The sequence below is a fragment of the Punica granatum genome, unplaced genomic scaffold, assembly GCF_007655135.1.
Source record: "Punica granatum isolate Tunisia-2019 unplaced genomic scaffold, ASM765513v2 Contig00339, whole genome shotgun sequence".
Taxonomy (NCBI): Eukaryota; Viridiplantae; Streptophyta; class Magnoliopsida; order Myrtales; family Lythraceae; genus Punica; species Punica granatum.
In genome coordinates, this window is record NW_022204289.1 from 1 (window position 1) to 13,725 (window position 13,725).

Genomic DNA, 13,725 nt, shown 5'->3' on the forward strand with positions numbered 1-13,725 from the left:
TTCTGATCAAATTTTCTTGAAGAATATGTTCGTGTAGCATATCCTAATGGAGGTGAAGAAGACATTACCGTGAAGCAGCAGATTCTCTTTGATGTTCAAGGTTAGGGTTTAATGTAGCATCAGTGTGAACTTCCTGTAGCATTATGTATGAACTTCCTGCAGTATTATGCAAATTCAGTATTTGGTACCCTCCATTTGACATTGTTTCATCTTATTATGATTATATTTCATCTTTGTTTGGCCATTATTTCATCTTATGACCGTGTCTCATCTTATGAGCAGAGATTAACAACTTTGGCCATAAAAGATCTACCTTGTATTTCATTATCAATAAGGGAGTCGAGTACATATATACTCATATAAAACAAGATATCCAAAACCCAAAACAACTTTATAGCAGCCACAACTGCAACCATACACAATTTACAACCCAATCAAGTCTCAATCAAGATGCCCAACACACCCCAGATGAAACTTACAATCACAATAACTCTAAAATCACATGACTCATTCTTCATTTGCTTTAATTCCTTCTACAGTTCCTTAATCTTTAATTTCATATACTTCATCTTTAATTCAGTCGAGGAAGCTTCATCACCAGCAACCTCTGATTTATAATTTATATGTTTCTTTTTTAAAAGAGTTTTCTTAATTTTGAATTCATAAACATCTTTTGGCCTATTAATTCATGTATCCTTTTACAAAGAAAGAAAACTTCTCGTGCAAAGCACATGTAAGTTGACTAATATGTGGACATGTATATCTCAATTCTCTAGCTAACCCTATATATGTGAGCGCGCATACACTACTGACAAAGACGCTTCCGCTTGCTTATTTTAAATGAACTCAAACTCCTCTGGCAAAATCCCAAGTTGGTTGGGACATAGAATTCTCATTGTCCAATTGGTGTCTTTCTACACGCAAGCATGCCGTGAAGTCATAGACTATTTTAGATACACAAATTTGTTCTTTCCCAACAAATAAAAAATGTAGCAAGAAAAATAACTCAAAAAGGGAAGTTTGTGAATTAACACAACCTGCCGCAAATTATCTTTCGTACACTTAATGTTCATTCTTTCATTTGATGAAATCATGTCTAATATATATACTTTGTTACGGCCGCAAACATCTAGGTATAATCACATATCTAAAAGCATTCCTCGTGTTGTATAGACTGTATATATCTACAGAGGAAAGAAATTGGCCGATTTAATAAATCCTCATAATTGTTTGATTCAAGTAGGTAGCTATCACATTCACATTCAGGACACATGTGGAAACCCACACCCTATTCAAAAAAGTTTCTCCTGCCCCTTTGGAGAAGTCAAAAAAGTGCTCAGCCCTTTTCAGAAAAAAATTAATCTGCTTTTAATCCACCAAAAAAAATCCACCGAAAAAAAAACGGCTTTTGTATATTAAACAATATTGGTAATTCCCGATATTAGTGTAGAAGATAAAAGTTGTTTTGATATTGTACAAAAGTTTGGATGCTCGTATATGTACCTTGTCGTTTCATTATAAGATTCAATAAGTTTTTTTCTAGAGATACGGCCTTATGGCTTATGGTACCCTTAGCCTTTGACAATTCTTTTTGCATATGCCATCTTGCATTTCCTTTCAGAAATTGAACACGCGCCCAATTTCTATTTTGTGATTTTTCAGCATAGTATGATCAATCTACTTATAATATCGTGCACTTTACATAAATAAATCATCATTATCGACAGTCTTTGGTAAAAGTTATGGACATAATTGTAATGTGATGCATAGCACACAAGTATGTATACATTTTGGTGACAGACTTTTAATATAATGATTAGTTGGGAATCAACATCCGTTGTAGTCTAGTTGGTTAGGATACTCGGCTCTCACCCGAGAGACCCGGGTTCAAGTCCCGGCAACGGAAATTGCTTTTTGACTAATGAAGCTACCGCCTATCCAAGAAAAAGGTAAGGGGGACATATAACCACTATATGGAATTTTTTAATTATTTGCCTTAAAATATTATTATTTTACATAATTTCGACAACATTATTTTTTACTAAAGTATGTCATTTTTCGGTTACACTAAAATATATCATTTTTGTCAATTGATTACTTGAAATAACAATTGTAGGCTCATCATGTTAGCTCTTTGCAGTATTATTATTATTATTTTTTCTTGGGCAAGTTAAGGGGCCGAAGCCCTTACATCAATTTTAAATAACTTGATTTTTATATTTATCCGTAAGATAAGTAATTAAATTAGCATGCATAACAGAAAATAGAACAGTTGAAATCTGTTTATCTTTCTTTTTTGGTTGAATGAAACCTGTTCAATTTTGATATCTACTTACCATGTAATTAAAATAAGAGTAGATTACCACTGTCGCTATTCACTTATTCATTAACAATCGTTTTTGCCCATGACATATTTTTACCACCAATTAGTCCCAAACGTTGGCATTCCGTCTACCATTTATACTCTTCCATAATGGAAAAGTGACAGAAAAGGTAACGTCGTCCATAAATTTTTCATCACGGAGGTTAACGGAAGAGTATAAATGGTAGAAGAAATGCCTACGTTTGGGGCTAATTGGTGACAAAAATATGTGGGAGGCAAAAACGGTTACTAATGAATAAGTGGATGGCGACAGTGATATTCTACTCTTAAAATAATTATGCGGATTCTCTATAACTGTGTACCTAGTCGAATACTAACAATAAAAATATATATCAACGACCAACGTGGATTAGTTCAAGCGGTTCGGCGCCTATTCCACTTAAGTAAGGTCTCATGTTTGATTCCTTGTGAAATGCAAAAATCCATAGCGGAAGAGTTTTACCTCTTAGTGGGATGACCCCACTTGACTGAATTAATGGAGGCCCAATTAAGTTTCCGGATATTAAGGTTCACACTGAATATATATATATATATATATATATATGTCAACGATAATATAATTTACTTGATGTATTTGCACAAGCGATGGATACATAGATGAAATCCATGTCTGAGAGGCACTTATGGGGGAGTTCTCAATCTTCCCTTAAAGATTAATTCAACAGATAGCGTACACCGAAAAGAAACTGTTTAATTTAATGGCTGATTTGAGCAACTCATATTATAAATATCATAGGGGAAAAGCAATAAATTCAATTCAAATTGGCAACACTGTAAAGCTAAAAACAAAAGAAAAATAGAGAACATTTTTCGGTAGCTAACAAGTCATTTGTTTTTGCTAGCAGAACTAATTAATTCTAGCATGGAGCTGAATTTCCACATAAGCTTCTTAGCATACAGACTCCCAGTTGAAATCTCAACACTCCCATCTAGCTGGTCTGGAACTACAAGCATCTTCCCCCGTTCTCCGTCACCATTCATGTTATACACAGATCCTGATGGCTGCGATTAAATTAGATGTGATAACACATACGTAAATGATATTGATCGAGTTGGGAGCCCTCTGGCTCGAGGACAGCCTTCCTGTATCAGGCACAGGCCTGCAGGAGAATTCTCTCCTCAGGAAGAGACGCTAGCTTTCCGGGATATCGAGAGGCTTTCCCGTAGAAGATTACCACTCCAATCCTATATGATTTGAACGATGGTGCTAGAGATTCCAATTCGTCTGCCAACTGCCAAGGCCCAAGGATACGTATACACAGAGCTAGCTTAAACATGAGACTGCACTCAAGGGATAAACGCAAGATGCTGTGCGGTGTCCTTTTCGATTTCATCAGTAAAGGCAGACAAGTATGGGAGCTGATCCCTTCGACTGAATTTGGGTTGCTTTGTGAAAAAAAAGAAGGTATTTTCCATCTTATTAACTAAATTATTTACATGAAACTTATTTGAAACTCGGCTATGTATATATAGTATATGATATATGGCGTGATATTTCCTGGTCATGTAGGGCGGTACAGGCCATTATATATTCCAAATGATAAGAAGCTCGTATATAGGTATATATGTGTCAATTTGTTCAAAACCACGCATGATTTCCTTATTAAGACGCAAAGTTGCCCCACACGTCATCTGGTTTTTCGTTGCAGATTTTAGAACTACAAACATGTACGAGATTAATTTCATGTTGTTCACTTGCACGCCTTTCAAGTACGTAAGTATGAAACATTAAGGATATATCCTTCATGATTTTTTAGGTAGATTATCCTTCATGATTTTTATTCTATTATATGAAGGTTCATACTCATCAAAAGAATTCAATCCATTCAGATGGTTGATGATCAGACCATCACTTGCTCCATCTGGACGTCCTTTTCCGATTTCATTGCCTCGTACTGTGCGTTGTAAGCCTCGAGGTGATCTGCGAGGGCTGGCTTGTCGATGCTCTCGTTGTGGTACGACTTGCAGACAAAGTAGATCACAGTCTGCAGGACGAAGTCGACGAGCATGACAAAGGTGAGCAAGAGCCAGCAAGGAAGCCCAATCACAAGCATGTACCCTGGGGCACCGTAGCTGAGCGCGTATCTGAGCGCATACACCACGAAGATTTGGTACACCAACATGATGCCCACGTAGAACACTGTGACTAGGAATATGAGTCCAGCTGACATTCCGATTTTGCCCTTGATCAAGTCCTTGCTCTTGAACAAGGCCTTGATCCCGTAGTACTCCTCCAAGACGGAAATCACGCAAGCCACCCGCCATACGATGCCTATGTAGATGGTTGCCACCACGTACGCGATGAGTAAAATGATGAAAACGACCACCCCAAACACACCTCTGAACCCTAGGTTGACTACCCACAAGTAGAAGAGAGCAGAGGCCAACAAGTTCAAGACAATAACAATGGCGAAGCTCCATATGAAAGTGACTATCAGCCTCTTCCAGACCTTAGGGACCACGCCCATGACCTTCTTGAAGGCTACCGGCTTGTCGGTGTAGATGGATGCAATCATATACACAACTGCTGAGGTCGCCAGGAGAGAAAGGATGAGTGTGACGATGTAATACGCAATCTTGAAGAGTGCGAGTGAGATCTTGTCGGAGGTCACGATTTCGGACCAGTGCTCATAGGTGTAGGAGCCCCACTCGTGGCTAGACGACTGGGATCGGTGAAGCATATTCTCGTCACGACGGAGCTTCCAGAAGAGGAAGTCAGAGACTTGCATTTGGATCAAGAAGACGAACGACAAGGGAAGGATTAAGGAGAGCGTGATTTGTGTGAAGATCTTCTTCCATGAGAAGATGATCTTGAAGGACTCCTTGAAGGTTGCGAAGAAGCCAAAGTTTTGAAGCTCCTCCTGGTCTCTTTCCATGAGGTGTGTATTAAGTAATTGAATTCCCTACTAATTGTTTTGGGTCTTGAGTGACGATTAAGGTGAGAAACCAAACGAATTTTTATATGGAAGGGAGGCAAAGCCAAAGGTAGCGGACTTTCGAGGATGACAACAAGACAGCATAGGCTTCATCCCTTGGCTTGTCTAGCAAATAGAATAGAATGGACATTACTGTAAATCGCCAGATATAATGAAATCGCTAAATTATAATTTATTGTAAGAGGTCTTAGTTAATGGCACGAAACCCCGACTAAGAATCAAGAGGTTCGAGTTCGATTCTCATGGATGAGATTTATGCGTCGATTTATCTCGTTTTATTTATTGTCCTTATAATAGGCTCTTGAACCTCCTTTATGACCAAAAACATTAAAGTTTATGTGAGTATATAAAGTTTATCTGTAGGGCAAGATTCTAAACTCATTTGTATTTCGGGGTCATAATCAAACGGATGTTTATTAGAGGGATCGAGGCTCAGCCGTATAAGTTTAGAGAATCTCACGATCACATCGATATAAAGGAAAAGATAAAACATATAGACCTCGAAATCTACGTATATTTAAATATTGTAATGTCGATGTAACGTAGTTGTTGGGTATAAAAGGTATGTGGGAGTTTTCTTTTTGTGCTTAACGATGCAGAAGATGCTTATTATGAGACGGACGAAAGAGCATATAATACATAGCCCTAATCATCAATTTATGTTGTCTCTTTTAAAGTAATGGAACATTACTTCTGAGGGGGAAAAAAAAACAGCTATTGTCTTACGTACACATGGATTGTTACGATCGGATATATATTGAAGCCAAAATAATAGCCCAATTAGTGCATTTTAGATAACATTTTTTTTTCGTAAGGGTAGGGAAAAAAAAGTTCTGCGTCCAACAAAAATCGAACTCACAAATTCTTGCTTTCGGATTAAGACGCAGTGTTTTGTTCTGAACTTATTTGTTTCGGTTACAAAATAAATTGCTGTAGGTGAGTGATAATTTATTTTCTGTGTTTTTCATAAATTTGTTAGTGACCTGCCCCACACCCTCTAATTCTCTGATGGGATAATTTGGAGAATTAGGATAGATGGATAATTATTTACCCAAAAAATTATAGATGGATAATTTGGTTTGGAGAATTAAGATAGAGAGAAAATATTGTGGGGATTCTTTGTAATTCTCGGAGAATTTGGAAATATAGGAAGAGGATCGTTCTTTCTCTTCTAGTCCTTGACGGCACGCCGTGCGAAACACTTCAAAGGGAACATCAATGTCTCTGATTTCGCGTGTCTTACTTTGTTGAATCATATTTAAAAGTTATCATATCTCAATCATTTATTTAAAATTCTTCATGGATTTTATAAAATTCATACTGTAATTAACATCTACACTATAGTCTAAAAAAAATTATAGATCTGAACAATTTGCCTCTCAAGATTTATTTTGGACTGATTAGCCCCCTAAACTTCATTATATGATCCAACTTGGTCCTATCCTATCTCTGTATCTTCTATCGGTTGGGAGGTATGAGACCAGAACACAAGAAAGTCATAAAATAATAGGGAAATTTTTTTTTGGTCCTCTAAGTTTAGCCTTTGGTCAATTTTGATTATCTAAGTTTTAAAAGTGCTGAATTAGTCCTATATGTTTAATCAGTAAGGCACTTTTGGTCCATTTTGTGACTTATAAGACCAAAATTATCTTTTTTAAAAAACTTATCGGACCAAATTTTAATTGAAATCCAACTTATAAGATAAAAAATTTCTTTTTCAAAGCTTATAGAATTGAAATTGTTTTACGGAGCGAATGTATAAGACTGATTCGGTAGTTTTAAATCTTATATGACCAAAATTGATTAAATGTCGAGCATATAGGACCAAAAATATCTTTTTTCCCAAAATAATACTATCCTTTATGTGTTATTTTATTATTATTATTATTATTATTTTATGTGTGTATCAATGCCAACGACCAGCATTTGAGCATCAAATATCGAATTGCCGAATCGGAAAAAAATTGGGTGCTTCTTACATCTAGCGGATATGCCTGCCTTAACACGCATGGCCAGGAAGGGCCTCAGTACGATGCCTTGGCCTTCGCATGCCTAAACTATAATCTTAAGGGCAGATGAAGTAAAAGTGTCTCAACAAGCCGGGGAAAGGAGTTCTTTTATTGCATGAAAAATCCTTAGCATAGGAAAGTAATACGAAATAGAAACAAAGGGTACTGAAAATCTTATCTATAAGAATTGAACCAATGCAGTCTCTTGAATATAAATGTGGCATAATTGTACTATCGTAGTTCATTCCTGTCCTGGGAGCAAAGGACTTAACTATGAAGGCTAGCAATACGCATTCATTACTTATTTGCAAAAAAATCATTGTAAACATTGATGTACTTTTTAATTTCTTTTCATTTAACTTCGAGACTGCATGCCTATACACCTATACGTAAACTATTTGACCTCGGGCATGTCGATTAAGTTGGGAACATATATAAGTCTAATCGGAGAATTTGGCGTTTAATTAATTGCAAACAAATTTGTCTGTCAAATGACTCAATGTTATCTTTCTGTCTCCTTTCCTTGTGGGCATCAAATGTTAAACTAATTCAAATTTTCTTGAAAATTAACCGAAAGCATGACAGCGTCGGCATGTGATGTCAATGGCGCACGAAAAATGTGTCGACTGCATTTTGAGTATTGCAGGGTGACGGTGACCCTGTTGTATGACCAGAATCGATTAAAATTTTGTAAGTCTAATTGAGTGAATATTATTCGTCAACTGGCGTGGTACAGATTTGATGTATTTTGAGTATTTAAGGTTAGTGTTGATGTGTTTTTCTATATATACCCAACACACATTGCCTGCTGAAGAAGAAAACACGACCAACCCTCCTTTATTTTGTAAGTGAATATATAATTGGCACACCACTGCCCCGAACCACATGTCCTTGTGAGCTGTTTCTGTTCTCTCTCTATAATCTTCACTGTTTTGTGAAGTCCGGTCCAAGCCCCCGACAAATACCTATTCAATCACCACGTTTATTCACGTGGATATGAATTGGAATAAGAATTTCAATATCCTTTGACAGCATTTGGTAGCAAACTGATAGAGATTGTGATCGAGATTCAACTGGATATAATAACTAAGGTAATACTAATATGGGGTGGATTTAGGACGGATTAAGATAACTAGACAAACGAACCCGCGCTACGCACCGGTGAGAAAAAAGAGAGAAATTATTAGGGAAAAAAAAGGAAAATAAGAATGGAATGGGTGAGAAAAATAGATAAAGAGAGTTGAAGATGGAGAGAAAAGTGAGTGAGTGGATTTGAAAATTACTTCATAAGTTTTGACTCAATTCTATTTTAACTTTGAATATATATAAAATTAATTGGATTGTAATGAATGTGTTGTTGAATTATAGAAAAAGTAATGAATAGTTGAGATAATTTAGTATTAAAAATTGAATTGAATGGTTAAAAAAATAGAAGAAAAATGAAAAAGTAATAATTGTATTGTTGAATTGAAGATAAGTGAAATAAAGTTAAAAATAAGTTGTAAAACCAAATAAAGAGTAAATTATTCAAAATATAGTGGTTGTGATTAATTAGAGATAGTGTTTTTGGGCATTTTGAAAATAAAAAGCGCCATCAAAAGAGAAGGTTTTGAATTTTTTTTCTTTTTTTTTTTGCAGAGAGAGTTTAATTTTATATAATAGTATAAATGATATATCGGCAATGACTTGATCATCCTTGACATTAAGTCTAATATATGGAAGCGGCCACCACGTACACAAGAGGAGTACTCTGAGCGATGCGGCTCTTCCATGGCCACCACCGCTTGGTTGAGGTTGCCGTCGACCTTTGACGGTGGTGACTGGCGAAGGGCCCCATCGTCCCCGGAAGAGTTCGTCAATAGTTTTATTAATTCCCAAAATTATTTTTTTATATTTTTTTTAAATATTAATTAAATAAGCATATTGTCATATACAAATTTCAGACCTCGATACATATCAAACACTTGTTTTATATACTGCAAATTCATTTGATATAAAATTCGTCTCATCTTGCTCATAAATTTCGTCCTGTCCGCATCACCTAAAATAGCTCACTGGAATAAGAAATGGTCGGTTGTTGCTTGCACTTAATCGTCGATAATCATCAAAAGGATATAACTCAGTGGTGCATGTTCTTGACGCAACCATGTACAAATGTGCGAAATTATTGGACCGCGCTTATATGGGTTCAAACCTACACTTTCCTCTTGAAGCTGGCGGGGGACAATTATTTGTCCTCCCACCAATTACTTTCAACGCCTACCCTCACGTGACGACATGTAATCTTACACGTGATGTGGGCTCACGTAACATGCGTTTTTCCCCAAGATCATCTCATTTTTAGCTCTGATGATGCGGCAGAAAACAAGCAATTTTATGTTATTTGGGCGTTTTCGCAATTTTTAGGGAATAATTTATTTTAGGAAAAGTTTATTTTACAGAATAGTTTATTTCCTTCGTTATAATTTCGTTTAAGCCTATTTAAGCGTTGTAAGCCCTAGGACTAAAGACAGTTGAGTTTTTTTGGATGAATAAAATTTCGAGAGAATATTTTCTATATTTTCCCAAATTCGGCATTGATTGAATCAATGAATTTGATGCATGTTTCATAGTATTCGTAGAATCAATAGGTTATAGAAGATTGTTTTCTGGAATTTGTGCGCGAATCAACATATTACAATTGTTCTTTAGTTTCGCTGCGTCATCTGATACCATATGTTGAATCGAGCTTATACGGGTTCGGACCAATGTACAACTCAAAAGTTTAAGTCAATAAATTATTCAGGTTTCATTTAAATAATGAAGATCTATTCTAGGTTATGTTTCAAGAAGTATTCCATGGAGCTTTAGTTTGATATGTATAATAGAGAAAAATCCATGGATGTTTAAGAATTTTTAATCAATCTCCAGAGTAATGGGTTGAGAGATCTAAGACTGGATAAGAATTTTTGAATCCTATTTTTATGAATTTGGAAATAGAATTATTATCAAAGTTGATTTCAACCCTTAACGATAAATAATAAATAAAAAGAAAAAAGAATGAAATCTTATTAAAACTCCATATTCAATTCATGCCGGTGACAAAACCATATACTTTTCATTACAAAATGAATAAACCGGAAAAGGATGGATTATTTTGTGAAAGAATTATTGATCCTATAAATTGGTAAACTTGCGCTCGTGAAAATTGTCTTTTAATTTAGGATTAATTGCACTGGTGGTCCAAAAGGTTTCATAAATGTTTCAAATTGGTCCCAAATGTTTTTTGGTAACTTGATGGTACATTAAATTTCAAAACCGTTTCAATATGGTACATTCTGTCATCTTACGCTTGACGACGTTATACTCCAAACTTTTTAAAATTGCAAAACGATCCAAATTTTTCAATTTTGCCCCAACTCCCCTCTCTTCTCCACTATTCATCGTCTTCCTCCTCCCCTTCCACTGTTCCTCCTCCCTCTCCTCTCTATTCGACTCGGCGAGTTCCCGTCCAACAGCCCCTAGAGATCCACATAGAACGACGTTGTGGCGGTGGGGTTGAGCTCGGCCCGCCGACCGCTCCACTGATGACCTCAAAGATGATGATGAGGACGAAGACGAGGGCGATGGTGATGGCCAGGGAGGCCCACGGCAGGACGTCCTGGTTGAGCCCAAGCAGGGAGGCGATGACCGTTGTCGCCGCCCTGAGTGTCGAGGTGCAGAGTACCCACTCGAAGGTCATTATCCCCGTCCACGACCGCCGGCTTGATTGCCCCCATCGTCCCGCCCTGTTAGACAGCAGAGAATTGAAGACAGAGGGGAGGGTTTGCAGGGCCGTCGGATCGAAGGGGTGGATCTCGAAGGTCGTTGGATGGGAACTCGACAGAGGGTAGGTTTTATAGGGCTGTCAGATCGGAGGGGCGGATCTCGGAGGCCGTTGGACGAGAACTCGCCGGAACTTGCAAAAGAGAGAGAAAGTCGTGAAGGAAGAGAGAGAATGTGAGCCAAAATTGAAAAAGTTCAAAAATTTAGGTGGTTTTGTAATTTAAAAAATTTGGAGTATAACGACATCAAGCGTAAGATGATGGAATGTACCATATTGAAACGGTTTTGAAACTTAATGTACTATCAAGTTACCAAAAAATTATTTTAGATCAACTTGAAATAATTATGAAACCCTTTGGATTTTAACAGTATTTTGCGGACCTCAGCCCACATATAAAACCGTCCACTTTCCTTCTGGGGCCGGTGTTGGACAATTATTTGTCCCCCACCCATTACTTCCAACAGAAATGTCCCATAATAAACCGCACCCACATATATGTAAATCATGAGTTGTGATGCATGCGTTGGCAAACTTCGCTCTATATAGATGAATTTTATTTGCATCGCGTGAACTCAAAACCAATTGAAATGCTCATGACCAATTCGACATTCGAGTGATGATGACCCTAACCCAATGTACCAGTTACGGATATCTCGTGGTCTTATCGAGAAAAGATCGAACACAAATATGATAACATGAAACGACCACTTAATTATATTGCGAGGAAAAACGTGTACTTTAACTTGGGATTGCTCGAACTTGTGGTAGACCTCAAGGCGGTCCGCGACGATTCCCGTGTCGAGTTCCTCCTGGTGGTAGGATTTGCAGAAAAATTAATTAACAGTAAATGCAACGAGACGGACGAGAGTCTCGAGCGCGAGCACAAACCAAAAGACGACCCCGAGCATGACCCTGATTGCCACGCTCTTCTTGATCACTAACCAGACCACCACGAGAAACTCGAACCCGAGCTCGACCAGCCCGAAGAACATGGTGAGCAACACGAAGAAGCAGATTACGCTCCATATCTCACCCTTCAGCAGGGCCTTGCTACTAGGCATTGCCTTCCTACCATATACATATTCCTCTAGGATAGACACAACACATGCCGACTCCCATACAATTGTTACGTGGACAATGCCCGCAATGTAGGCAACTACTAGGATGATTGCTAGGGCAATTGCGATCACGCGAGCAAATAGAAGACACTGGAAGAAAAGCCCTACGAAAATTAAGTTGTAGACAACTAAAACAATGAAGATCCGTAGGAACGTGATTACGAGCCTCATCCAAACTTTGGGCATGATGCTTATGACCTTTCTGAAGGTGCCATCCTTGAAGGTGTAGACGCATGCCACGGTGTAGACAACGGCCGATGTTGCAATGAGAGACAAGATGAGGACGACATTGAGGTAGACGACCTTTATGACTAATATAACCGCCCAGCTGTATTTCTTGTTGTAGAGGACTTCGTACTCACCATTATTCTCATCATAGTCGATCCAGTGACCGCCATCGGTCTTGATTGTGTTCTCGAGGATGAGCTGAGTAACCTTCAAGTGGGCGAGGAAGAAGACGCAAAGAGGGAGTATTAAGGCAAGAGTGATCTGCCCGAACAGCTTCTTCCTTGCGGAAATCACCCGGAACGACTCCCCAAACATCTCGCATGCCCCGAGAAACTTGAGCCTCTCTCATCCTCTCTCTATGAACTCGGAACTCTAAACTCAAATTGCATCGATTCCTATCTCCCTTCTTCTACATACGAAAAGTTATTATTTCAAAGTGTGAGTTAGGTCGGGTGAGAGAGAGTCGAGAAGGTTACATAAAAAGAGGGAACCCGGCGATGAAAAGAATTGAAAAGAGTGACTGATCAGAGCAACATGAATTGTGGAGAAAGGGGATCGAATGGCATAAAAGTAGAGGGTGGTTATGAATTCTGATGGAATAAGAGCAACCTCAGATAGATCGAACGTGGACCAAAAGAAAAGCTCTTTCTCCGAAAATCCACCTGACTATATCTATACATATCTGTCAACTAATTCATGATCTCCTTCCGTAAACACCCAAGAATGATGAACTCTTAATTAAGAGTAGGTAGTTTTGACTAGAAGAAAAAGAAGTGAAGCTAATGCTCTGACGGCTGCGGACCATTTTAATTAGGGGTGTGCGGGTCCAGGTATTCCTTTTTTTCACGGTACCCGGACATGCTTCAAGATTTTCGAACCAGACCTTACCCTATTGGTACTTGGAATCGGAATCTACCCGGAACCTGAATTATACTATACATTTCGGATACCTTGTTGGAATCTATAACTTTTTCTTTTATTTTGTTTTCTCTTCAAACACAATAAATAAAATCCAAAAGATCTTATTCACAATCACACAAAACAGATAAATGTCGACAAAAATTAATCGGATCTCATCTATCTATCCATCCATAAAACTAAAGGGTTATGTAACTCTCATGAGAATTATGTAGTAGACAAAACAAATAAGTAACTAAAGATTATGTGGCTATTTAGTAGTAAAAAAAAAAGATTATGTAGCTCTCCTTAATAGATAAAGTAAATAAACTCTACTTAAGATTCTCTA

The 13,725-nt window shown here is 37.6% G+C and overlaps 2 protein-coding genes and 1 non-coding gene across 3 annotated transcripts; 1 reads left to right on the forward strand and 2 right to left on the reverse strand.

Annotated features, from left to right (window-relative positions):
* Positions 1–1,833: 1,833 nt before the first annotated feature.
* Positions 1,834–1,906, forward strand: TRNAE-CUC. Its single transcript has one exon. It is a non-coding gene; the product is annotated as a tRNA-Glu (tRNA).
* A 2,226-nt stretch (positions 1,907–4,132) lies between these two features.
* Positions 4,133–5,436, reverse strand: LOC116190165. Its single transcript, XM_031519824.1, has one exon. It carries the CDS (start codon positions 5,257–5,259, stop codon positions 4,225–4,227), a length of 1,035 nt encoding a protein of 344 aa, XP_031375684.1. The 5' UTR covers positions 5,260–5,436; the 3' UTR covers positions 4,133–4,224.
* A 6,530-nt stretch (positions 5,437–11,966) lies between these two features.
* On the reverse strand, positions 11,967–12,794 carry LOC116190166. The gene has a single exon (XM_031519825.1). It carries the CDS (start codon positions 12,792–12,794, stop codon positions 11,967–11,969), a length of 828 nt encoding a protein of 275 aa, XP_031375685.1.
* Between the last annotated feature and the right edge of the window lie 931 nt (positions 12,795–13,725).